The 24,855-nt window shown below is 44.6% G+C and overlaps 1 protein-coding gene across 2 annotated transcripts in view; it reads right to left on the reverse strand.

Annotated features, from left to right (window-relative positions):
• Positions 1–16,015: 16,015 nt before the first annotated feature.
• mpp7a (MAGUK p55 scaffold protein 7a) overlaps positions 16,016–24,855 on the reverse strand; it is a 155,436-nt gene continuing 146,596 nt past the window's right edge. For both annotated transcript variants that reach the window (XM_084048569.1, XM_084048570.1), the window contains one exon: positions 16,016–18,389. In XM_084048569.1, coding sequence (XP_083904695.1) covers positions 18,210–18,389 — 180 coding nt within the window. In that variant the 3' untranslated portion in view covers positions 16,016–18,209. The remainder of the gene's footprint in view (positions 18,390–24,855) is intronic.

Here is a 24,855-nt window from a genome sequence, read left to right on the forward strand (position 1 = left end):
AAGGACCCCCAGGGGTACTTAAGGGGGTTCCAGTGGATCCCCAGCTAAATGATGGACAGGGACCAAACCCTTATGGGTCTGTAACTCTGAGAGTGTACAGATGGAACCAAATGGATTTGGTTCCATCTGTACACTCTCAGAGTTATGGGGGTCATGGAAATGAAGAAGTCTGAGGACCACTGTGCTACACTAAATGGAACAGAGCCTTCTTCATTAGTATCACTGGTAACACCTGTGAAGGAAGTGCTACTATGGCTAACGTGAATAGAGCCAGCATGTCTTCCCTGCCACAATCTATCAATCTTGATTGGGAAATCATGGAATAGCGCGTGACGATGAGGTGAGTGCCATCCATGCACCTTTCTGTTTTAGCTTGAGCCCCTTAATTTCCCCCAAAACACATACAAATGTACAGAATAGCCTAAGCCTATGATATGACATGGAACATTTTTGACTGACGAACAAGGTGATAATTAACGTCACTAGAGCAACCAAAATATTTAAAGATGCACACTTACCAAAAGTTAGTTCACTTCTTTCTAGTGGGAAATGTTTGCAGTTACAGCCAGAGTTAGTTGAGCCGTATGGTTTCTATGGAGACGCACCCCTCCCCCACATGTTGCTATGACACAGCCAAACATCACAGAGAGGCAGAAGGGTCAAAATAGACGCAAACGCATACGTTATGTGGGGTATGAAGGAAACTCGACTGATGAAACTTTTAAAGATCAATTGCCTATATTAGCTGTGCAGGAATTCATTTTTATTGCTTTTCTTTTTAACAGTTTTTATTGCATTTCTATTTTCCTTTAACAGTGAAAATAAACTGAACATGGCTGTGTGGAGACAACAACTTGCATAGTCTGAGAATCTCAAAATGTCAAATCAAATGTTGTTATAATAACGAAATCGCTGTATGCTTTTCCTTTTTGAGTGTCCACACAACCACATATTTGAGAGCCTATTTCCTCTGACTACTGGTTTGGCAGTGATTTGGAGACAAACATTGGGCACTGAAAACAGTCTATTTGGGTTAGGATTTTCTCAGTTTAGACACAGCAAATAAGTTCACTCAGTTCAAAGTTAATCAGTCTTGAGTCTTGATGCCAATCAAACATCTAATTTAGGAACTTATTTTGAGAAACGTCCTTGACAGAGGGAAATTAAAGCAAGAAGCAAATCTTTTCACGTGTAAATGTCTTTGAAAGTCATACTGGTAATCTTACTTGGAAATTCTAACTACCCTACATCTTTGTATGATGATGTTAAAATGTTAACATCATCTACAATCTTTCGAAATGTTTGAATAATTTAGCATTTTTTAACACAAATCTTCTTTTCTGGGGGTCCATGGCCATTTCAGATGGGGGTCCACGCCAAATACATAAGAATTTAGGGGTCCTTGACATGAAAAAGTTTGAGTACCACTGCCATATAGATCCCACACGAAATTCATGAATAGCCACCAAGTCAAATGAGGGATGGGAAAACGGAGGCTATATGTAAATAGCCTACATATACCAAAGATGTGGAAATCAATGTCTCTGCTTTTGATATCCCCCCTCTGGTCATTAATTTTTAATCTCTGGAGGGGATATGTTTTATCCCTGCTGCTTCTGGTCAAACTGAATTAAATAGGATATACTGCATTTCCTTTTGGGAAATGTAGACTTGTCTGATATGTTTGATAATCACAATTAAATGTGTTTAACAGTTAAAAAAATATTAACCACCCTATTTTGGGAACATTTTCAACTTTCCCAAAACGTTTTTAAAAGTTTCAAAAATAGCATTGCGATGCATTGTGAGCTTGTAGATCTGCTATTTCGCTATTGTCATACTCAAATGAGTCTTAAGTGGGTAGGAAATGTTTTTCTTTTTACAAAACTCTAGGAATATTGACAGAATTTTAGCAAAACAATCAAATAAACTGCATATGACAGCAGCCATTATCCTATTCACGAAGATGCCACTGGAGAAGAACCAGACGACTGCAGCAGTTTTAAACACATGCACACTCAGACCAATTGCAGTCAAGCCTGTCAGAAGTCATCTCAGACAATAAATGGGGCGAGTCTCCAAAAGAAAGATAACTCGAACCAATTCTAGCTCCTCAGCACGGCGGTGGACGACTCCTATGAGCTCAAGCGTGGTCCCAGACACATAATTTATATCTGGAGCGCAGACATGTTTTCCTTCGATTTGAATAAACCCCCGTCTCCTTCATCCTGACTAAAAAGAATGGCAGGGCAATTTGTGCAAATCAAACCCCTGCTCCTTTTCTTATTGCCTGCCTGTAGCGTCCCATGACTGACTGGTATGACAACACACACAGTGTATCCCAAAGCAAATAAGCACAGCAGGTGGAACGGTTTTGTCTTCTGAACCGTCAGGATTCGTACGAGAGCAGGCCTGCATGTAAATCAATCAGCATGAGAGCCTCAGGGGGAGGGGGAGGCAGCAGCAGCTCATCTTTAGAACGAAAGAGAGATCATTCTGGGAGATGTTGTTGTTAGAGCGCTGAATTTATGAGTTTGACTCTCCCTCCAGGTATTTCATTTGGAACGACGATGATGGCCCGTCTAAAATTAGGAAGCATTGAAGATCCACGTAGTCGCAGCGTTTGTGTGTGGGTGGGTTTGTGGGGTCTGCCTGTGCAGTAAGAAAGAACAACCGAGAAGTCTAGGGAGTGAGTGACCAAACGAAACAGGGAAGAAAGAAAGATAAATGAGGGTCGTAATATATCTAACCCTGGGTCTCATTAGTGAGCCAAATTGCTGTTCGTTAAAATGACATAAATGAAACGGCCTGGCAGGCTGGGGTCTTTTACGCAAGTAAAACAAATACACTGTGGTCACAAGCACCTGCTAGATGCACTTTAGACTTCAACTTAATACGGCATAATAAACAAGGCCATTCTCCACAGGCAGTTCTCCAAATGCATGAGTTGAGCCGTTGATTGAACTACATGGAAACATGGGACACATAGAGAGGAACTGTGGACCGGCTTTTTAAAGCATGGCCAGTGTGATTGCATCCGTTCACAGTGACTCTGACCTCCAAAACACCCCATTAAACACTGAAATTAAAACATATACAAAGAGTGCTTGCTTGAGTAACTAGAGCAATGAGGAGCAGAACTACTGTTCCTGTCCCGTTTTGAAGGTAGTTTAAGACCGTATCTCCTGTATTTTTTCCTTTCAGGGATAGATTCCTGTACTCCGAGAAGCTGGATTATTATTTCAGGCTTCATGTCAAATCCAGTTCAGCATAGTTCATGGCTGTGCGGTTTAAAGCAGGGAAGGGAACCCAGGGCAGGAAAAGACAGGGGTGACACTGGTCATCGTAATGAGCACCTGCGAAATCTGTCGCATTCATTCACATATGAATTTCCAAAATAGAAGACAGTAAAAAAAAAACATGACTCTAACAAGAGACCGTGACCACATCCCCTGTTGTAAAAGCTGTTCTCCTGCCCCATAATTCTTTGTCCCCTTTTATAATCCTCTGTTTTTAGGGACAGAGTAAGGGGCAAGTGCTATAAGGGGGATCCAGCATGAGTGACTTATGACGAACAGGAGACTCGATGACCTGTCATATAACTTTCTTCTAGGGAGCAATTTATTGCACACATGTGCTACTTTGCAGGGCAGTCCTGCACTGGGCCACTGCTAATAAGGTTATCTTTCTAGTTAATGTTCTGACAGACAACGATGAAAGCATTTGGTCGTTATAAGTAATTGCCTGCTTTATTGACTGTTTGAATAGGCACCAGTAGAAGTGGCTCATGGAAAATACGTTAGTCCACTTCACTCCTCAGTCGGTGACAAGCGAGGCAAAGGCCACAGTGCCAAAGAAAACGGCACTTAATTATCTCATCCTCAAAGCCAACGTAAAGAGAGCATCTCCATGTTAATGGGCTGTCCTTTGATGAGATTCACAGGCGACTGTCGCTGAAATAAACAGTGGTGCATTGAGCAATAGTAATTAACAAAGCCATATAGGGGCTACACCTTTCTGTTTGTTGAAAGAACTCTTACGACCACTTCCATTAAGGTCTGTTGTTCTGCCAGAGAAAAATTAAGTCTATAGACTCCACCATGTCTATTCTAAATGAGCCTCAGCAAACAAAACCTGATACTCTTGAAAATATTTCCTCAGTAACAATGAACATCATTGCTTGAGCGTCTTATGGATGTAAACCTGCAATTGTGGTTTTCAAGTACTACCGTGTATGTATTTTCAAGTTGCGAACGCACGGTGCCAATGCTTTCTTTGGAGAAGATGGTTGCTTGTCAAATATAGAAGCAAAACAAGATTTATGGCCGTAACAGTTTATGGGAAAACCAATGACAGGCTGGACATTCACATGTATTAAGACACATTCTGTTTATTTTTGGTTGCTACTGTGTGTTGTGATATTTGGGGTTTCCTCCTGCTAGGCCTACATAGTGTCGGAACTTTACAAGAGCCTTCGCGAGTTTCCAGAAAAGCTGAATAAAGCTGAGCATGTGTAAACCTCAAAACACATCTTTCAGAAAGTCACATCACCATGAACTTTAATATTTCCAAAACATTTACATGGTTAGTACACATAGCCATCTACAAATGTGTATTTGTTTTTATATCCATGAGTTGTCATTCAATGTAAAAATAGAAAAGCAAATATCAAGCCATGTTAAAAAAAAATCATGTCTTGAAATAAGATTGACTCTGAAGTTGACGGGTAAAAGCAACAGAGCATTTTGTCAGTAATTTGTCAACATTTTGAAAGTCAAGAGTCTTCTAAGTAGACTTCTCATCTTGGCTGTGTGATAATAAAGTAGCATATCGCTGTTCTAAATATGAGATGACTTAATATTGTCATGACCTTGGTTTTCAGATCCGAATAAGGAGGCTTTTAATAGGAACACTTTTATTCACTGCCACACAAAATACCGAACCATCTCCCAAGCTGGGATACAGAAAGGGGGGGGGGGTACTCGCAGCTACGTTATCCCCAAATCAATATGAAATAAATGGTGATAATTGACACATCACATGTTTGATCACGTAATTATACCGCACGTCATCAGATGTCAGCAGTGAATGTAGGCTAGGCTGAGATAACACATTTGTCCTTTCACTGATCCTCTGTTTGGTCCATGCAAGGTTATGACCTCGCAACGTTAAAATCCTGTGATAACGTCCTGTGATAAAACACTGTCATTTGCTTAATGTCATTATGCTCTCCCCATCCCTCTCCTCCTTCCACCTCACAGGCCCCTTTCCTTGGCTGCAGATAGCAGCTGCTTCTACTATTTTGAGTCATTCAACGGAGCACTTAAATAAAAACACAGATCTCTGCTGTCTTCCCTCTCTCTCCTCTTGCTCTCTTGTCTCCCTCGCTCCATCTCTCAAAGCGTAATTATTATTTTGAAAGTGCGGTCTGTGGGTCCGTCCACGTTTTGGCACCGCCTCACTCGCTAACGCGCGGGGAGCTCTAATACAATTTGACTTTTGTTTTAAGAAGCGCTCTCCAGGAAGACATTCAGGGGCCCTTTGTTCCTGCCCTCCTCCGCTACAGGACGAACGAGGGCTGAGGCACCGGAGGGAGAGGAGCCAGAGGGGAGTTGAGAGGGTATAGGCATTACGAGAGAGAGAGAGAGGAGATGAAAAGAGAGGGAGACAGGGGAGGAAGTGTACAGGAAAGAGTGAAGGGTCTGTTATACACGCGGAGGGAAAGTACAGATGAAGAGCTGCGAGGTGACAGCGTCGACAGATGATGAGTGGATTAAAAAACAAGGTGGGGAGGTATAGAGAAAAGGAGGGAAGTGAGAGTGGAGACCAGACGAAGAGGCAGATGGGTGAATACAGCGAGAGAGAGAGGGGGAGTCGGAGAGGCAGAGGTGCCTCTCTCCTCTCCTCCCGTCATTAGTGGAGGAGGTGGTGTTTGAGAGCTTGTGTTGGTCAGCCTCCAGTGCTGGCACCAATGGACAGAGACAGAGAGGAGAGGGTGAGGGGATACTAACCACTCCTTGGAAATAATGACACCACCCACACACCCCAAAAAAAGAGTCTTCCCTGTGAACAGACAATATATCTGGAAAGGACACTACTTCAAGATAGAGTTCAGAGCTGGAATATTGTGTGTAGATTGTATTCATTTGCCATTTATTTTTCTTTCAATATTTTTTTCCCATGACTTTCTTTAAACTATATTCATGATATTAATCTGAGAGAGATTGTTTTTATTATGAGGGTCATTATTTTTAGTTTTTCATGTGGTATTGCAATAATATTCCTCAACAATGTGAAAATAATTTGTGTAGGCTACAAATCTTTTTTTTACCGCCTCTCACTACACATGTTTGGAATGTATTCAAGAGTGTTTATATGTGTTTTCATCGTTGGTGGATGACATCATCTTAACAATCTCAAAATGCTTACTAGGCACTTTTAGAAGATACTGGGACACGTATCTAACCAGGTTACAGAGAATGCTGAAAAACGTAAGTCTAATTAAACTCTGTAGTATGACGGTGTCTCTTGAAGACACAAATACTGATCATCAAGCTTGAAGATCAGTTCTTTTCAGAAAATAAAGCCTTGTGTGATGGAGTATGAATGAACCTTCACTAGCCTGAACCCGCACTGTGGAATAATTGGTCATCACAGTATTGGCAGTGTGCGTTACGATTATGATCGGATGATGGATAAAATCAAAGGGATGGAAAAAAAACAAAGGGATACGAATAATACCGACTCAGTGTTTGAGAGCCTTAAGGCATGCAGTAGGCTAAAGCTGCCAGGGAAGGACTGCACACCAGGACATTTGGTATTAAACTTTCAATGTGACCATACAGTATATCAATGACATCAATGACGACAATGCAACAGCAGAATGTTCTACGCACAACAGGAAACAATGAAAAACACCCAAGCCAAAATAGGAGTGCATAACATTAAACAAATGTCCACTTGATCAGCTACATGTCAAGAGTTATATACTGTATAAACGCCAATGTGATGTAATTCCACTGTGTGTGGTTTTAGCTTGTGCCTCTAACAAGCAGGAAATGGTTGAGCACCACATATCTGCCTTCTGTTAGTTGAAGGCACACTTATTGTTGTTCTTCTTGTGGTGGTAGTGATAGTAGTAACATCTGTATTGTACCAGTCGTAAATACAAACTCTCCAGTGGTTGGAGAAATGCAATAGAAATACTGGTGCATTGGTGCTAATAGTCACACTGCTGAGTATTATTTATACATGGGGACGGAGATAGAGGAGGGACAAGACAGGAGCTGTACTGCAGAACTCAGGCCCACAAGGAGCACATGGCAAGCGTCAATGGTCAAGGGGAACTTTTGCAAAAGGAAGCTATTACAAATAATGTCCTACAGTATAATCATCCAGTAATCATTATCACTGGTGTGACAAAACTAGACCTTTTGTTTATAAACAGTAGTATGTCCAGTGTTCAAACACGAGGACAGCTGCACTCAGGGAGTATCCCACCGGACACTTTGAAGTTCAGTTTGGGAAATACAATATGTTTCTGTACAACTTCTCCGCAAGCCAAGGAGAGGCCCTCAAAGGCTGTGCCGTTCCAATGCTAACAATGTAGTCTAATCACAAAGCACAGCGGACTAATCAGTCTGTCTGCAGACTGCGTGCGAGCGCGTCTGCTGCTGTACTCCGGTGTGTGTGTGTGTGTGTGTGTGTGTGTGGGGGGGTTGCGGGGGCTATACCGTTGGGGCTCCTCTCTGGAGGCTTACAAAGGGCGAGTGCCAGGCAGCCAGACCCTACACTGTGGGCATTTTAGCCTCCCCCATCCAGATTAATTCAGGAGGTGCTTCACTCCCTGAACTCTGGCTGGCTGTCAGGCAGCCCCTGTGGAGCATCACTCACTAGGGCCCGTTGTCTTCAGCCAAAACCTCAAGTACTCCCAGGAACACTCTCCCAGCACTCCCCACCATCAACACCTGCTGACACATGACACACAGACACAGGCTGAGGCTCCCTGTGGTGAGGAACCCCCGTCTGATCTTGCTCGTTTGCGCTTTGCGCTAACAAGCTCTACAGCATCTCCTTTCTTCTCAGGTTTTGGAAGCATTTTGGACTTTTCTCTGCATTTCCTCAAGGACACCTTAATGCGCCGAAAGCGGTCACACTTTAGCGTAAAACGTACTGTTATTAGTGGGCAAAGGTGAGGTGCTTTACGGTTTGTTTGTGTTAGGGCCCAGGCCACCTGGATCCTCTCATGCGACTCATGGCCCGGGTTGACAGTTTTAGCACGTAGTGAGTGAGTGGACCAGACCTTTTCACAATGCCGTTTCCCTTTCCTCCACGGCTGGTGGTATATCTGGCCCAGTCAAGACCCGCTAGTCCAGTACCCCGTCGGCTGCCGTGGCCCTCGGCCGGCCCGTGGCTCTTTATTGGGTATTACATCAGCTTGTAAAGGGACACGACCCATTACAAAAACACGCTGCTTTCGTGTTATTCTTCCTTAGCAAAGTGGGGGCAGGGTTTCCCCCTCTCCCCCTTTATTATGGTCCTGTTTTTCTCCTTGCATCTTTCAGTCTGGATTCTTTTGTTTTAATCTTTGGCGCCTTGCATGTCTTTATTCTCAGGTTATCCTGCTCTCTCTTTATTCTTCAGTCATGTTTTTGTTGTTTTTGACACATCGTGTGATCGATCATGTGAGTTCCCACCATACCTCCCAGGCGGGCAGACAGGGTTCGAGGAGGGCTTGATTGGAAATAATAACAACAGAACATGGCGCATGTGTGTATCTGGCCACCCCGCGCTCCTCTTCATACCAAGTCTTCCAAGAGATGAACGACAACCTGTCAAAACAAGGCCTGGGTGTGTGAGTTCAGGGCCCTGGCTTGCGCTCTGGGCCTCTGGGAACTAGCTCAGTGAGATACATTTGTGATTGTCAAGATAAGGCCTGGCCCGTCTCAACACCATGCTGTGTTGATACAGAGATGCCAAGCGCTCCAGTAATGTTGTCACCGTGTCTCTCAGAAGCCCGTTGATGACAAAGTGGGCCTGTAATATCTGTCATGACATGAGGCCTTTGTATGCAGGCCAAATACAAACCTATACTACGTTTTGTTAAAAATGCTTGTTATCCAAGGACAGTGAACAAAGCCAGTGAAGCATGTCAGTGATTTCATAAGGACAGTATGGATAAAGACAATCAAACACTGGTAATGTGCAGCTACATGATTCCTGCTTTTATTGGCAACGTTAGTTAGAAATTACAGAATCATTTTTAGCGGTGCCAACCGCTCTATATCTGACTTTGTCCGTGTGTCCGGGTGTCCGTGTGTCTGTCCGGACACCCGGACATTCTTATTGGCTGGGCTATAAACAAATATTGATGACATCAATACGGGGCTCATCAAAGGCACCGCTTCCTTCACACAGGGTGTGATTTTTCTTCTACATCCAGAAAGAAGGCTTGCTATAGCTGTTACCAAGTGGGATTGTGTATAGGCATTTTAGTCAGTGGAAAACCCTTTAAATGTCATAAATCGACCAGGAGGCAGGCTTGCAGGTGAAAATGAAAAGTATTTATTCCAGGCCTGGACAACATATGTGAAATAACAAAAGAAATAAACAACTCAAACTCAACAGAACATAAATAACAGAGAGGTAAGGTGTCAGCCTCGCGTTATTATGATTCCCACACCGCGTCGTGGCAAACCCGCTGAGCGGGCGCTGTGATTGGTCAGTAGTCGCTGTGATTGACAGTTCTCGTTTTTGCTACTATGCCTATACCTAACCTTAACCCTAACCCTAACCTCAGTAAAACTATGCCTAAACCTAACCCTAACCCTAACCCTAACCTCAGTAAGACTATGCCTAAACCTAACCCTAACCCTAACCCTAACCTCAGTAAAACTATGCCTGCCGGGGAGCCAATCAGACACGTAAGGCGGGTCTAAATCCAGGACGCGGCGTGGGATTCATAATAACGCGTCAGCCTCTCCCCATGACAGCCCACACTCTACTGACCAGCTCTCCTTCAGCTCTCCTTTATATAGTCTAACAGACCCCACCCATGGCTACAATCAACCAACCCCGTGCATTCAAAATCCACCCAAGCTGCTCCCCATGTAGCATTAAGCAGCTCCTCAGGCTTCAAGGCAGCCTCCCCTTTACAGCATCTGATAAATAGATAAACACAAGTATATTAGATTCCATGTCACAACAGAATGTGCACCTTCTGTGGGACTGAGAATCTACAAGTTATACAAAACAGCATCACATACAATGAATGTGTAATACTAGTAAATTAGTCAAGCTGCTCTGTCACAATAGCCAAGAGGCATATGTTTACTACAGTATAGTGGTCCTTTAGTTCTAGCAACTCGACTTAAGGTGACATGGGATTAAAAAGGGCTGAAGACGTATCCAAAGTAATCAGTAAAAATCTTTGCCATTGCAAGGATGCAAATTAGGGTTGCTGTGGACTCATGTTCTAGTTTAAAACGTCACCTGGCTTCAGATCAGTAATGATTGACGTAAAAAGTTGACCCATAGTCTATATTTAAATTTACTAGAGTTATTACCCTGCCCACAGCAATGCATGGCAGGGTATAGAGTGCTACAGTTTGTAGCTCCAAAGCTTTTTGCCATAGGGTGTTTGATTTACGCAGGAAAATAAACTCTGCGGTTAACATAAGCCTAAGATAGTTTGACGTTTTCTGTGACATACAGTAAATTAAGGCTGTTAATATCGCAACCATGAATTTTGATGCCGTTATGTGCTTTTTAAAACTTTTATTAATGTGACTCAAAAATCGTAAAAAAATAAACCTGATGTTGATTTGTGGAGAAAATATCGTTAATATCATAAATCGTTGTTTGCTACAGAGCATATATTTTTTAAATGTATCCAAAACCCAATGCAAACATTCCACTGGAAATCTACTGTGGGACCCCATGGCGGAGGTACAGACATTACATTAAAGGTAGGGTAAGTGATTTTCTTTGGTTAAAATAAGTGTTAAATAGCTCCATATTCTGATAGTAATCATTGATATAGTGTTTGTTTGTTCAGTAATAGGAGTCTACATGTCTCTCCAGCTCTTTATTAAACAGAAAAAGCATTTTCAGGCCGGGATACCAATTCGATCCAATCAGGAAAGAGACAGATTAAACATTAGGTGAAATTGGAAGTGATGACACAAAGAAATGAGCAGACACAATTGGAACTGGAACACTATAAACCACGACAGCGACGATATGCTCAACAGTAGGTTTACACAGTAACAGAGTTAACGCTAGCTGCCATATCTGATCTTTGGTTAGGTTATAAAACAGTTGCACCGGTCCTTCTTAGAGACAGCCGTCAGCTCATCTGAGGTCCCTGCACGCAGAGAAATGAGCTTCTCAGGTATCTTAGAGGTCCTAGGCCTGGTCCCTGTGGTGTGCCTGCTGCCACATAGAGGTAACTCTATAGCGGACTCACCATTAGTGAACGGTGACCAGGGCCTCCTTGTAATCCACTTACCGTCATTACACAGGGTCAGTGTGGCTACTGCCGCTGGCCTCTCCTACCCCAGCTGGATTCTCCTGTGCATTCCATTGGAGTTGTGCGTGGCTGGATGATGGCGAATCACTGTTTTATGACTTACATTTGCATGTACTGCATTTTAGCAAGTCGTACATTCAGGCCATACCCTGCGCGGGAATTAAATTGTCAGTGAGTGAGTGAAATCAGCTGTGAGCAACGCCTTTAAAACAGCAACGTTTTGAAAAAGGTTATGTTATAGTTTTTCCTCCTTTCGCTTGTCAAGTAAGTCACGAGTCAAAACCAGGGGAAGTCACGGACCACAGAGACTCTGGAATGCACACAACGAAGGTTGCGACCTCCACAGCTCTCTCACCTTAAACATGACAGTCCGGCGACGTGTAATTAAAAGTGGTTCGATAAAGGGCAATGAGGCTCAGGGGGAAGGCCATGGCAAAAGTTTAAGAAAATACAGGTGGACAGCTCTGTACTCCCCAAACACAGTCAATGACTGCACGCAACCTCCTCGCCCTCATACCCTGCTTTAGCTCCAACACGTCAGAGGAATTTCCACAGCCAAGGACCCTCCGACTTAACTTTTTACCCCCTCGGCCTCACTTTCAAACACACACACATACCTGAGTTAAGCCGGACCGCCACAGCAGGCAGCGTATACATACGCTACCCTACATTAATGACCCACCATGCAACGGTTATTAGAGGGAGCCTGTTGTTATAATTTCTACACACTCATCGGGGTGAAACGCCATTCTCAGACCGAGGAAGAATGAAGGGCATCCCCAGTTTCACTCCTTAGATCCCCGGCCACCAGGTTCCCAGGAGCCCCATAATTGGGAAATACAGCTCAAGGTAACGGGCCCGGCAGACCTTTTGCCTACAGACATGAGGTAATGGCGGAGGCTAATTAGAGCAGAGGAGACAGGGTGGGCGGAAGCTACCCGGCGCAAAGCATCGTCGGTCTCCAGTCCATCTCCCTACGGTCAGGGGCATTTAACGGGGATGAGGAAAACAGCAGCATGGCCGGCTGGCTGGCTCCCATAAGGCTCCCGCTGCTGTGGTGGACCAGTGTGCCACATGAAAGGCTGCATGGGCAAAGGTAGGACTCGTTAACAAGACAGAGAGAGGGGGAAAGAGCCGCAGCGGGGGAGACACAGGGAGAGATATTGAGAGAGAGAGAGAGGGTTATGAGAAACCTGGAGAGAATGGCTCTTTCAAGAGGACCTTATATGAAGAAGATCGGATGTCAGCAGGAGCTCGAGTGCCCTCATACCTCCCTACCTCCCTCCCTTTTCCGGTGCACATGATGTACAGTTTGTCATGTTGCGGAGGCAGGGCTTATCACGTTGAGAGCCGGTTCAGGATATTATCCCAGACATCATGATTTAGCTCCGTAAATCAAAACGATTGGAGTGTACATCATGAGGGCAGTCTTCTGAGTCATTTTTTTGCTCAGAATGGTTTCCGAAAAGCATCGGGAAGATTGGGGGGTGGGCGGGATGTACTGTAGGAACGTCTGTGACATGTCGCTTGGCCTTGGATGGGACAGTGCTGTCTGATTTTCCACAACTTAATACCCTGTACCGTACGTCTCCTGAGACCACCCCCCCCCCAGTCCCATCCACCCTACTCGTCTGGCCCTGGCCTTCTCCCCCAAAACAAAGGCTCTGTTAATACATGGATTTATGGACATGAAAATAAATACATGAAAAAAAAAAACCTCCAACAAGGAGAGCGATTCATGAGAACCTACTGCGGTCCAACGGGGGCAAACATTAATCTCAGGGATATGGAAGATAAAAGCACAACATCTCTTACTATAAATCCTCGGATTCCTAAACCTCGTCCTGTTAAAGTATTATGGTCGACGGGACAGAGAGGGGAAGCGAAGAGAAAGCGGCTCTTTGATTCGGTGAGCTCTAATGTTCATGTCAGAACCGGGTGGAAACCACGGCGAGGCCTCGCCTCACACGGCAGCTTAGGAATGACTTCTTCTAGGAATGACGGCGAGAGAGGAAGAGGGAGATTTGTTATCTTAAATCAGTCAGAGGCTAGAGGCACTCGAGACTTTTATAGACTTTTAAATGGAGATTTATGTGAGCAGCTCTTCTCGTCTAGTACTCGGGGCACCGCTATTTAGTGCAAGAAATATATTCTGTTTTTTCTTCTGCTGATGCGACCATACATACATGCATATGCACAGTGCATGCACACACTCACACACAGACACAGACGCAGCTACACAACATGCACACATAATTTGTCACAGTCACGTCATCACTCATCTAAATAAGCTCCGTACATGTGACTGATTCCTGGCTTCGGTGAACGCGCGGCTCTCTGTCTCCTCGTCTTTCTTAGCTCTTCATCGTCTGTGGCACTGTGGGGGGAAACCTAATCTGCGAACATGTGTTTCTGTCCTCCTCACTCGCAAGCGCATGAAAAACACAGGTTCTGGGCTGACGCAAGCGCTCCCCCATCACTTTTGACACCACCACCGCGGGCTCCTCGTAGGCGCAGGGCGGCTCACACCTCAAAGTGGCGGTACGCGAGCAAGCGTGCCCGTCAGACTGCCGATGAGATGACACCACATCAGGCACTGGTCGTTTGTTGCACGGCCTCTCATGGAGCGCCACTCCCAGTGATCGCGAAAGGCACTCAAAACACCAGCGGAACACCCATGAGGTCAACAGCTCTTCATGGACTAGACAGAGTCAAATAAACACACTAGAGGAACACTGGAGTGGATGAGATAGACTTCAATGTAATGGGGTGCAGGAAGGTTGAACTGTGGAGTGAAAAGCTTTCGGGCTTGTTGGGAGGACTTCAGCTGAAGCAGGGAGATGAGGGGAGCCGCTGCACCAGCCACCTACGCTCCTCATAGTCCATGTTATTCTTTTGTCTCTTTCAAGTCTGAGAGACAGGGACACTTTCTTTACCCATGAGAACCAGGTGCATATGGCGCCGGACATGGGTCAGCCTTTAACGTTACGACGTGAAAGGAAATAGGAGGAACATTTGCACTGAGAGTCAGGGACACTTTCTTCCCCATGAGAACCAGGTGCATATGGCGCCGGACATGGGTCAGCCTTTAACGTTACGACGTGAAAGGAAATAGGAGGTACATTTGCACTCACTTAGAGCCTTTTACCTGTCACTGCCAACGCTGTTCCCACGGCTGCCATACCCCTTCAAACTACACCCCCCGCCCCCGCCCCCAACCCCCTAAAAACTCTATGGGACGATCAGGCGCAGTTGTTTTTCTTGTGTTAAACACGGATCATTGAGCTTGATGGTTTTTGGAAGCTAAAACCAGGCCGGCTTCTCTTAGTCACTTTTACTCACCTCGTCTGCATTAGTTCAGAGCAGGGCACAATGGGCCAGAGCCCCCGTGTCCCTGTACTTACCAGGACTCCTGCTCTGCCTTTTTAACACCCCCCCCCCCCCCTCCCCCATGATTCCATAATCCAAATTAGGAAAGAGAGGGTGAGAATAGAGAGAGAGAGAGACCTGCAAAACTGTGATTCCTCCCCCTTCGGCCGAACGCGAGAGCCATTACCTCTGCATGACCTCCCCCCGCCACCTCCCCCGTCTCTCCCCTCCGCCTCCCTCCCCGCCTCGGCTGTAAAAAAAGAAAAAGCCTGCTCTGCGTAGCCATCAAAGTGAGCTCTGTGGAAAAGAGGAAATCTGAAGGTTAGGTGACCTGATTTGGACGGGTGGGGGATTTGTTTTGGAACGTCATCAACCAAGGGGCCTGTTGAATCCCCCAGTCGGCCACTCACTGGCTGCAGGTAAGACTTCTTCAAACCTCCCCCCTCCCCTTCCAACTGCAGGCAGGACTTCACCAATCCACCCAACCCCTAAAAAGCAAAAAAAACAACATGTTTTTTAAGGTACAGTAACATCTGACTTAGTCATTTGGCCCAATTCCATGAGATACCGGGGTTTAATTGGGCCACACTGCTTTGAATGTTTCAGTGTACACTGGATGGATGCCGGCCACCGCCTCTGTAGCCCCACTCAAAGGGCTCCCGAGTGTCTTCCACCCAATCATATCATACGGAGAACAATTTAAACTTAAATCTTGCTCAGTAAAAAATGTCTAACTCACTGATGAACAGTAATGGGCTATATGGGTGAGATAAACAATCAGCGATTGACATTTACTGCTGTTCAGCGCTGTCATACAAAAGACAAAAGGTGTCGGTTGTATTTGTACAACTGTGCATGCAGCAGTGGGCCTCTGCGGGGCGGAGGAGAAAGCAGCCGTTTCTCCCTCAAACCGAGTTAAAATGCATGTGAATGGTACCCAAGGGCACTAGGTCTAGGCCCATTTAATTTACCGAATAGTCTGATATCACGTCAACGGTTCCATCGTTTGAAGGACAACAGTCTTTTCTGAGTATGTGGAGTTGACGTTAAGATCCTGAGTAATGAGGATCACCAGTTGCAAACCAGTGTGCCTTATAGAAACAACATGAAAACAGGTTTAGTCAAATATTTTTTAATATAAAATGTAGAGCTGTCAAAATATGGAACTCATACAACTTGCCTCATATACAATATTTAATGTACAGTAAAATATTTCTGCACACACTGTAAACCTCTGATTTTGAGCAGTAATACAATTTACCAAGAGCAAAAATAAAAAGATATGAACAAATAAAATAAAGATTAAAGTTAATCTAAAGCTGAGCTACAGTACATATTAATACATGATACTTTAGTGGCATAGTAATAAAAAATACACTATAAAGCCAGTGACTGCAGTAGGCTTCAATAGTGCTTTTTACGGTCTATAAAAACTGGAGCGAAAGCAGTTGTATTATCCCTTTGATAATGAACAAAAATGAAACAAAAAGACTGGATGGTAAATTAATTATACATGGGGAGGTGGCTAAAAATATGCACAGTGCAAAGCTCCCAGAGCTTAGACCTGAGCTGAAGACGCATAGCTAACAGACAACATATAAATACAGATTTATGATAGAGGGGCCTTAAAGTATTAACAATCAAGTAAATGACATGCATGTGTTAAAAGCACCGGATTATCCCCTGAACATGACAGCATAGATATAGCAGCGTGGAAACAATCCTTGTCTAGAATTAATAGGGAGATACCGATAGCGCTAGAGAAGAAGGCTAAATGTGTCATTCTTCAAGATTAAGCTCTCTCTACTATATAAAACCCAAAAGATAGAGCAAAAATAAAGTGTGAGTTAGAATAGAAAATGGGGGAGACAACCAAATAACTATGGACTCCTAATCTCTATTCTATGTAACACGGGTCTTATTGAGTCAGAAGTGGCTACTTCGTAACTAATTATGAATATTCAAGTGGGCTATGAGCCTATTAGAGCCCTTGTTCAGGCTATAAAGGCTCCGCCCTAATGAAACATGATTGGGAACATTTTCTTCCAACAGCTGCTCACGTGCATGCACATGCACACATTAGTATGCACATTTCAAGAGTGTGGAGACACTCTTAAAACCCCTTTTAAATTAGATATATCTTTTATAACATTAGAATTTCAGTCTTTTATTGTGGTGTCTTTTAGCTGTGGTGTATTTACCTATCGTCTTGTCTACTCTGTATTGACCTGAGCAAAATGATTTTCCCTTGTGGACAATGAAGTACATCTAATCTACAAGCTCACAACACTTTGCGATGCTGGGCACCGCCACATGAAGGGCGGCTAGTGTCTTGATCAGCTCCTCAATGGAATTTAAAGCACCTCGGTGAAATGTGCATTCATGGGGAAAACAAAACAAAAACAAAACTGGACCGGGTGATGAATTCAAAAACAGGCTGCCGACTTTGGACCCTCATCAAAAATGAGAGATGGGTTCACAGAGTGCTACAGACGACGGTCGAGATATGCGTATAAAACGGTATGCAAAAGAACAGCTGAAAAAACTATTAAAATATATTAATTTCTCTTAAATAAAACTACACCTCTTTCCCTTGTATTCCCAAGTGTACCTGATGATGTTTGCTTGGACGTTGGGGAGCAACAGTCCGCGGAAGCATTTTTAGAAGCGTTTATTAAAGACGGAAGGCAAACCATTTTTGTTGTTATATTTGTTTTCTCTCTTCTCCTCAGTTCTCCTGCAAGGCTGAGTTCTTTACAGACATATGCATGTCAACTGTCCATCCCCAAGAAAAATTATCTCAATCCCTTTGGTTTTCTAATGACCTAATGTTCTACACACACTAAGGAAGGAGTCCAGTGCTGGCATGCCACCGATTGGCAGGCTCTCTGATGTGCTGGCTGCCGGGTCCTGAGAACCAGACAGTCCGGTCTGGTTCCACACAGAGGCTGGTCTGGACAGAAGAGCTCAAAACCAAGTAAAAGGCTCAGGCCACACCCTATCACCCACAGTATTGCAGACACAGGCCACACTACAGTCAACAGCCATCCGCAGAGGTCCTAAGCATTGATCCAAGAGATCCAGGTGTAGACTCAAGACATCCAGATCCAGGTCTTAATCGACCAAGATCAAGACGGAGGCTCAGGTTGGGCCCTGTCCAGTCCGGGGACAGTGACCATGCAGTGCCGACACTGTCCAGTTGTATCCCCGTCATCCCTTCGTCAAATTAAAAAAGAAAGCCCTGCCTACTTTTATCAAAGTCCTTCCCTTTTTCCCATCCCTCTGTAGTCCTGTTGCATTCATGTGAGTCTCAGGAGTGCATCCAACTGACGGGAACCCAGTGCGTCTCCGTCTCCACCTTCTTCAGCGTCAGACGCAACTCGCTGAAGGCCGCCACCAGGTCGTCGTTGACGATGACTTTCTCAAACAGGTGTCCGTACTGGCTCTCCATCTGCTGGGCGGAATTGAGCATGTCCTGAAAGTCTTCCTCCTGGGCGGGAGGAAAAACAATGGGAATGGGAATAGAGGAAAAGGGTACAAAAGTTAGTCTCATCGTTCACATCTATTTGATCCAAAAACCTAGAACAGAGAGGAAGACAGATCATGGAGACAAAACAGAAAAAGACCAAGTTGTGTGAAGAGGGCAGAATAGGGCCCAAAGAGGGGCAAGGCAGAGAAGGCAAAACAGAAAATCTCTGTTAACATTTATGTGTCACAAACAGCAAATATAGCTCACGAGCAAACAAGACAGGAGATAAATTCATATACTGTAAACATAAATTGCATGGCTGTAAACACACAAATAAACATAAAATGTCCCATAACAGAGCCCTTTATAACCACCCAAGGTCACTGTACCCACATACAAACACTGACACAGACCACGCACGAAACCCTCATAGGACAACCTGACCTCAAGGAATTTTCATAATTTTCTCTGCTGAATACATGCGGCTGTCCGATTCGCAAGAAAAATAAAATAAGCTCAAAATAAGTATAAGACAAAACATCGCCATAATTGACAAAAGTTAGACACGACATGAGAACTATACATAATTGATGCATGCCAGTCTGGCTTTTAAATGTGTGATGGGGCAATGACAGCTTGTGGACAAACGCCCCGTTCGGTATTGGACATGGAAGCTCGTGCCATGGGAATTTGTCGTGCAACATCTCGTGGTCTCCCATACATCTGGCTGCTACCAGAGACAGAGGCAGTTCCAATTCTGGAACATACAAGTACATGTAGGTTTTCACTTGCACTGAGGACACAAATGCCTGAAAGGCCTTTAAACACAAAGTTCACTCAATCACACTTCTTAAATTTGTTGCTGCTGTATCCTTAGCTACTGAAATGTCTTCTGAAACGTGTACAGTATGTGCCCAGGTAACCATCTACGGTGGTCCAACTGGGGCATTCTGGTTGAGGCCGGTTCTGCTCTGTGGGCCCTGGTTGGTTCTGCCCTCTCGATGCACCGCATGGCATACAGCTAAAGTGACTGCACTGATTTAGCTGCTGTTTTTACTGGGAACACTCAACTTTAGATCTCCGGATAGATATGGTTTTATATTGACTCACCCTGCCAAACACACAATTATAAATACACACACAAATGCACATTCATACGCCAAACTCAAACGTTCACGGACACACAAGAATTAGCTCACAGTGTGCTCTCTCAAAACCTCACACAAGTGTAGATACGGTGAAGTGTGTGTGTGCGCGTGCATACTGTGCACTTAAACACAGCCTCATTAAAATTGAAAACTCTTAAACGACTCGCCTTTTAGAGACGTTGTGCCTAGCCAGGAGTTACTTCAGAACTTTTTTTGCGGTTTGCCGCCTCATATCGGATTAGCCCCGTGGCTAAATATAAAGCCCTCGCTTGCAATGACACGTTCTAAACGCACTGTCTCCTTTGGGTTTGGCCGCCGCAGTACGTATTGGATCGACCTCGCAGGCAGTAACACAAACCTGCCCACGCCATCTCACGCTCGATTGTCTTTTGTGAGCGGAACATGATGGTTTTATCAGCCCCTGTCTCCGAGGATGAGAGAGAAGACGAATGGAGATGAAAAGAGGGTCCGAGGGAGGACGGAGGGGTTTGTTGGTCTGGGGAGGAAGTCGCTCCACCGTAGGCCTATATTCTCTCTGTGATCTGTCCTCGCAGGACTTTCCCCCTGTGTATGGTTGGAGCGCGACCAGCAGATGACCACTCTGTCCTCCGGCCAAAGGTAACGAACGAAGAAGTACCCCAGACCTGTCCTGGCAGCGGCGCAAGCGCGAAACCATTGCGACTCTTGTGTACTGTTATGTGTGTGCTGTTTCCATGTGTACCGGTAAGGGCTGCGTCGCCGTCTGTGTGCGTAGCTAGGCCATGCCAGGTGAAAGAGCATGAATCACAGACAGAAGCCAAGCAGGGGTCAGCGAGTTGGGGGAGGGGGAGGTGGAAAGAGAATCAGAGAATGGAGTGAAAAGAGAATAAGTTAGGTCTGATTCTGAACGATAATCGTTTCAGCATCAACATCGCATCACACAGCATGCAGGAATGAGGAAAACTGGGCCCATCCATCACACTACACAAAATCCCTTTAAATGCTCGATAGAAAATGAAAGCTAGCAAGGTTTACATTTTTCACGACGAATCTTGAAGAAAAACATAAATAACATACTTTAGTCTCATTTCAAGATGATTGGTTACTGAGCTTGATTTGTATACACATTGGCTCTCAATAATGTGCTTGTTGATTCCTATACGTTAAGTGTTGTGCGTGGATTGTTCTATGTACTGTACCATTAAAATAAGTGAGGAAGAAAAAAGAGACAGTCAAACATAAGAGCATCGCATAATGAAAATGCAATAAAAAGGTTAGTTGAGATGAATACACGGAAAGAGAGAAATGAAGTTATATAAAGTATATTAATGTGAAACTGGGAGGGTGACACAATGAGAGATCAGCTGAGAAGCGACACGTATGTTAATGGCAGTGGGACAGGCAGCAGGGAGAGCGTTAGCCTCGGGTATTATCTCGTCAACCTTTGGCCCAGCAGCAGCAGGAGCCCTGCGGCCTCTTCACCACGCCAGGCGCTCAACGGAAAATCTGCTTTTATTGATCCCAATAAAATGCACCTGCCCTCTGTATTAAAATGATAAAGTATAACAAAAACGGAACGGATCTGGTTCGGCAAAAGGTCCACGGTTTTTATTCTTTTCCAGAGAATAAAATATACGTCCCTGCCTGCTTGGCTTGGGAGTCCATTTCATTTCATTTCATTTCACATCAGTCGATGCAGTCTCCAAAACTACAATATCTTGGCGGTTTCAGTGGCTTGCATAGAATGACTTGAGAGTGTGTTGCATCAGCCTGGTTCCACTTTTTTAAAAACCGAGTCTGAAATAATCCATGGCTCTAACAACAGGCGCAGGCCAAGACGTTGGACTGCTCTGCTAAAACAATACGAGGACTGTTCATAGGCCCTTTATCATTAAAGCAGACCTCTGCCTCTCCTGAGAGAAATGCAGCTGGCGTTTGGGGTGAAATACATCTGAGGCATCTCACCAAAACAAGGGCTTCTCTTTCAGCTCCTCTACAGGCAAATAGCTGGTGGGCTTAAGGCCCTGTCGGCATCCACTAACATTTACACGGCGTAGAGTGGGTTACCTGGCTGGAAATACGCCTCTCTGTCAGATGGCTGTACAGAGGCATGCTTGTGTTGAACTACCTGAGAGACTGCTAGAATCTAATACGTGGCCAACATCAGGGCATTCATGCATCAGCGCCGTCCCCGTTTGTTACAACGGAGGTGTACTGTGCAACAAGGAGGCCCCCAGATGGATTCTGACATCAAACGTTAAATGTTAAATCGTTATAAAGTTTAGCTGAAAGTATTTTGATGACTTGTTGACTTTAAAAGGGCTACAAACGAAGACATACCAAGTTTAATATTCACATATTTATTTAAATCTTAAAAAAAAAAAGGTATTCGACTGATACTTTGACCCGATGAACCCGAGGTGGACTCACGCTGGAAACTAGAGCAGCCCCGTCATCATCAGAACCACTTCTGATCTTCCGAACTGAGAACCTTGGCCGGGCTCGCAGATTCTTATGAAAATGTGAGCCGACTTTGTGATATACGCTATGCAACAGTCTCACAGTAGGCGTTTGACAGGGAGGCTTTAAAACACTGTTGAACCTCTGTGACGTGTCGTGGTAAGGCAGGCAGCGGAGGACCGAGGGATGTTCCGAGTTAGAGCTGACCTTTCAACAATGACCCTGCCGACTTTCTCGTGCTCTGCTCTGCACAGTGTGTGTGTGTGTGTGTGTGTGTGGATGGTAACACCTCATGTGACAGAGCAGAGCAGACATACGTTTAGGGTGGGGCGGGGGGGTGATGCGATTCAGATGAAACCCAGAGAGCGTGCGGGCTGGAGGAGGTAGCGCGAGGTGCTACGAGAGCCGTGACGCCCCCCCGCGGTGCTGCACCTGCACCTGCACCCCCTTCACACCCCATCACCCCCTCTGCCTGTACCCCCCCCCACCTTCTTCCCTTCAACACTGGCTCGCTGTGAGTTTCCATCACTTTCACAGCCAGGTCTCTCTCCCTCTCTCTCTGTTCTTTTTTTCTTCTTCTCGCCTCACGGCAGCTTCTTCGTTGTGTCATCCATCCCTTGGCGTGTCGGTGACCTGAGACTTGGCCCGAACCTGGTCCTGCGGAAGGGGGGAGAGGCACGCGAGCGGCCCGAATGAGCGGTGGGCCCGTTGGGGCTGGGAAAACCATCATCCAATCCTTCCACAGACTGAGGGCACCAGCGCAGCGGGAACGCGAACCGGCTAATTGGTTTCATCTGGGCCCCCGCGGGGACAGCAGAAAGGTGTGCGGGTGATGACCTCATCACACACACACACACACACACACACACACACACACACACACACACACACACACACACACACACACACACACACACACACACACACACACACACACACACACACACACACACACACACACACACACACACACACACACACACACACACAGTGCCCAGATAACGTTTCTGTTATTTCTTGCTCTGCTAACCCGTTAAACAGGAGTAAAGCCACATGTCCCTATAGCGCCATCACATAATCTAACTCCAGCTGGATTCACCATCCATGTCCTTCATGTCAGGTCAAAGACTTCTAAAGTGAAGGATGTGTTCAGAAAGAAAAGCAGATATACAGGAACATCATTCTGACTAACATTTAAACACTGGGAAGGAATACATGCCCCTTATACAGTATATACAGTATATGAAATCAATGCTCCAAAACGCTCCAGATCAACCTAATCTCTTTTGATCTGAAATGCAGTCCATGCTCAATATTAGACTATAATATTGAGGCATCTCTGTGATTTGAAAAACCGGCAGCTAATGTGGTGGAATACTGAACTTTATTATGGTCATCATCATCAATGCACTAACCCATTACAGTAGCTGCCGGTATGTATATGTACCCCTAATGCAATTAGTTTTTCAAAATATAATATTCTTTTGAATACTTAATATAAAGTAAATACAGTAATTGTGTGTGGTTTATTTTATCCTGCTTGCAGTTTCAGAAGGGTGAAGTATTAGGACAGCTATACATACTGTATCCATCAGGTCAATCACAACACACTAATCTGTGACTTTCTTGTGATGGTCTTTATTTGACACTTAATTGTTCTGCATTACAAACCCCACCCATCGGGCACGATGAGTGAGATTAGCCAAAACAGATTGCATACACTACTGTATACTACACCAATTCAGATTTTTTTGTCTACAGGTAATGTAAGGTCAATTTATGCTTCGCGCGACAAGTGTCGTATGATGCGTCGCATGGCGAAGGTTACGTCAAAACAATAAATATATGTTGTGGAAAACCTTGGCAGCACAGTGTCACGTACCTCTGTAAAAATAAACGGTTGCAGACCCTTCATAAAATCATACTGTGATTGGTTGGGAAGATGAAATAAGCTCCGAGATGCATGAGACCACATTCACTTTATATTTTCTGGCAACGCTGTCGGTCTTACACAGTATGAATGCTCAAAACTCAGAAAGCTGTGAGACACGTAGTGTAAGTGTCGATCAGCACTTGTCGCCAAAGCATATATTGACCTTTACTGTGAATGTGATTTTCTGTCTACAGGTAGTCTTACTATGAATGTGATTATCTGTCTACAGGTAGTCTTACTATGAATGTGATTATCCATCTAGAGCAGGGGTGGGCAACTTTGATGATGGAGAGGGCCACTATATTTCCACACTCACTCCAGAGGGGGCCACATTGCATACAGTATACTGTACAGAAACCTCTTATCGCTGTATTTTAACTTTTTTCGTAAATGAGTGCTGTACTTCGCCTTCACACAAAAGTAGCACAAATAGCCGATCTACAAGCTCAAAACTTGAGCTTGTAGATCTGCTATTTTTGCTACTTTTGAATTGGATTCCTGATTGTTTTTGCTATTTTTCAATTGGAATCCTGAAAAGTATATATATTTTTTTAAATTTCAAATGCATTTAGTTATACTTATGTCAATCTCGGAACCCAGAGACACACTAAAATTCCGACTAGATAACATTTCTACACGGAACACTAACACCACTTCTCCCAGAGAACATGGATGGTTTTGGTTATAAGCCCACTTGTTTCTATGATGAAAGAGTAAGTTCAAATGTGAATATCTTTCCGTGGTTGTCTGCTCCGCGGACGCTATTGTTAAATTAGTTTCGGTTTAAGTTTCGAGTCGGGAAGGATGCCCACTACATTTGATTGGATAAAGCGCGGCCTCTGAAGCCACGCCCACTCCCACACAGTGTGTACACGTTTTGACGAACCTTCAAGACAGATTCCAACGCAGTGCAGAATCTGTTCTTGAGAGATTATACTTATGTTAACTTTTTGAACTTAAATACAAA

The sequence above is a fragment of the Gymnoscopelus microlampas genome (assembly GCF_963454915.1).
Source record: "Gymnoscopelus microlampas genome assembly, chromosome: 22".
Taxonomy (NCBI): Eukaryota; Metazoa; Chordata; class Actinopteri; order Myctophiformes; family Myctophidae; genus Gymnoscopelus; species Gymnoscopelus microlampas.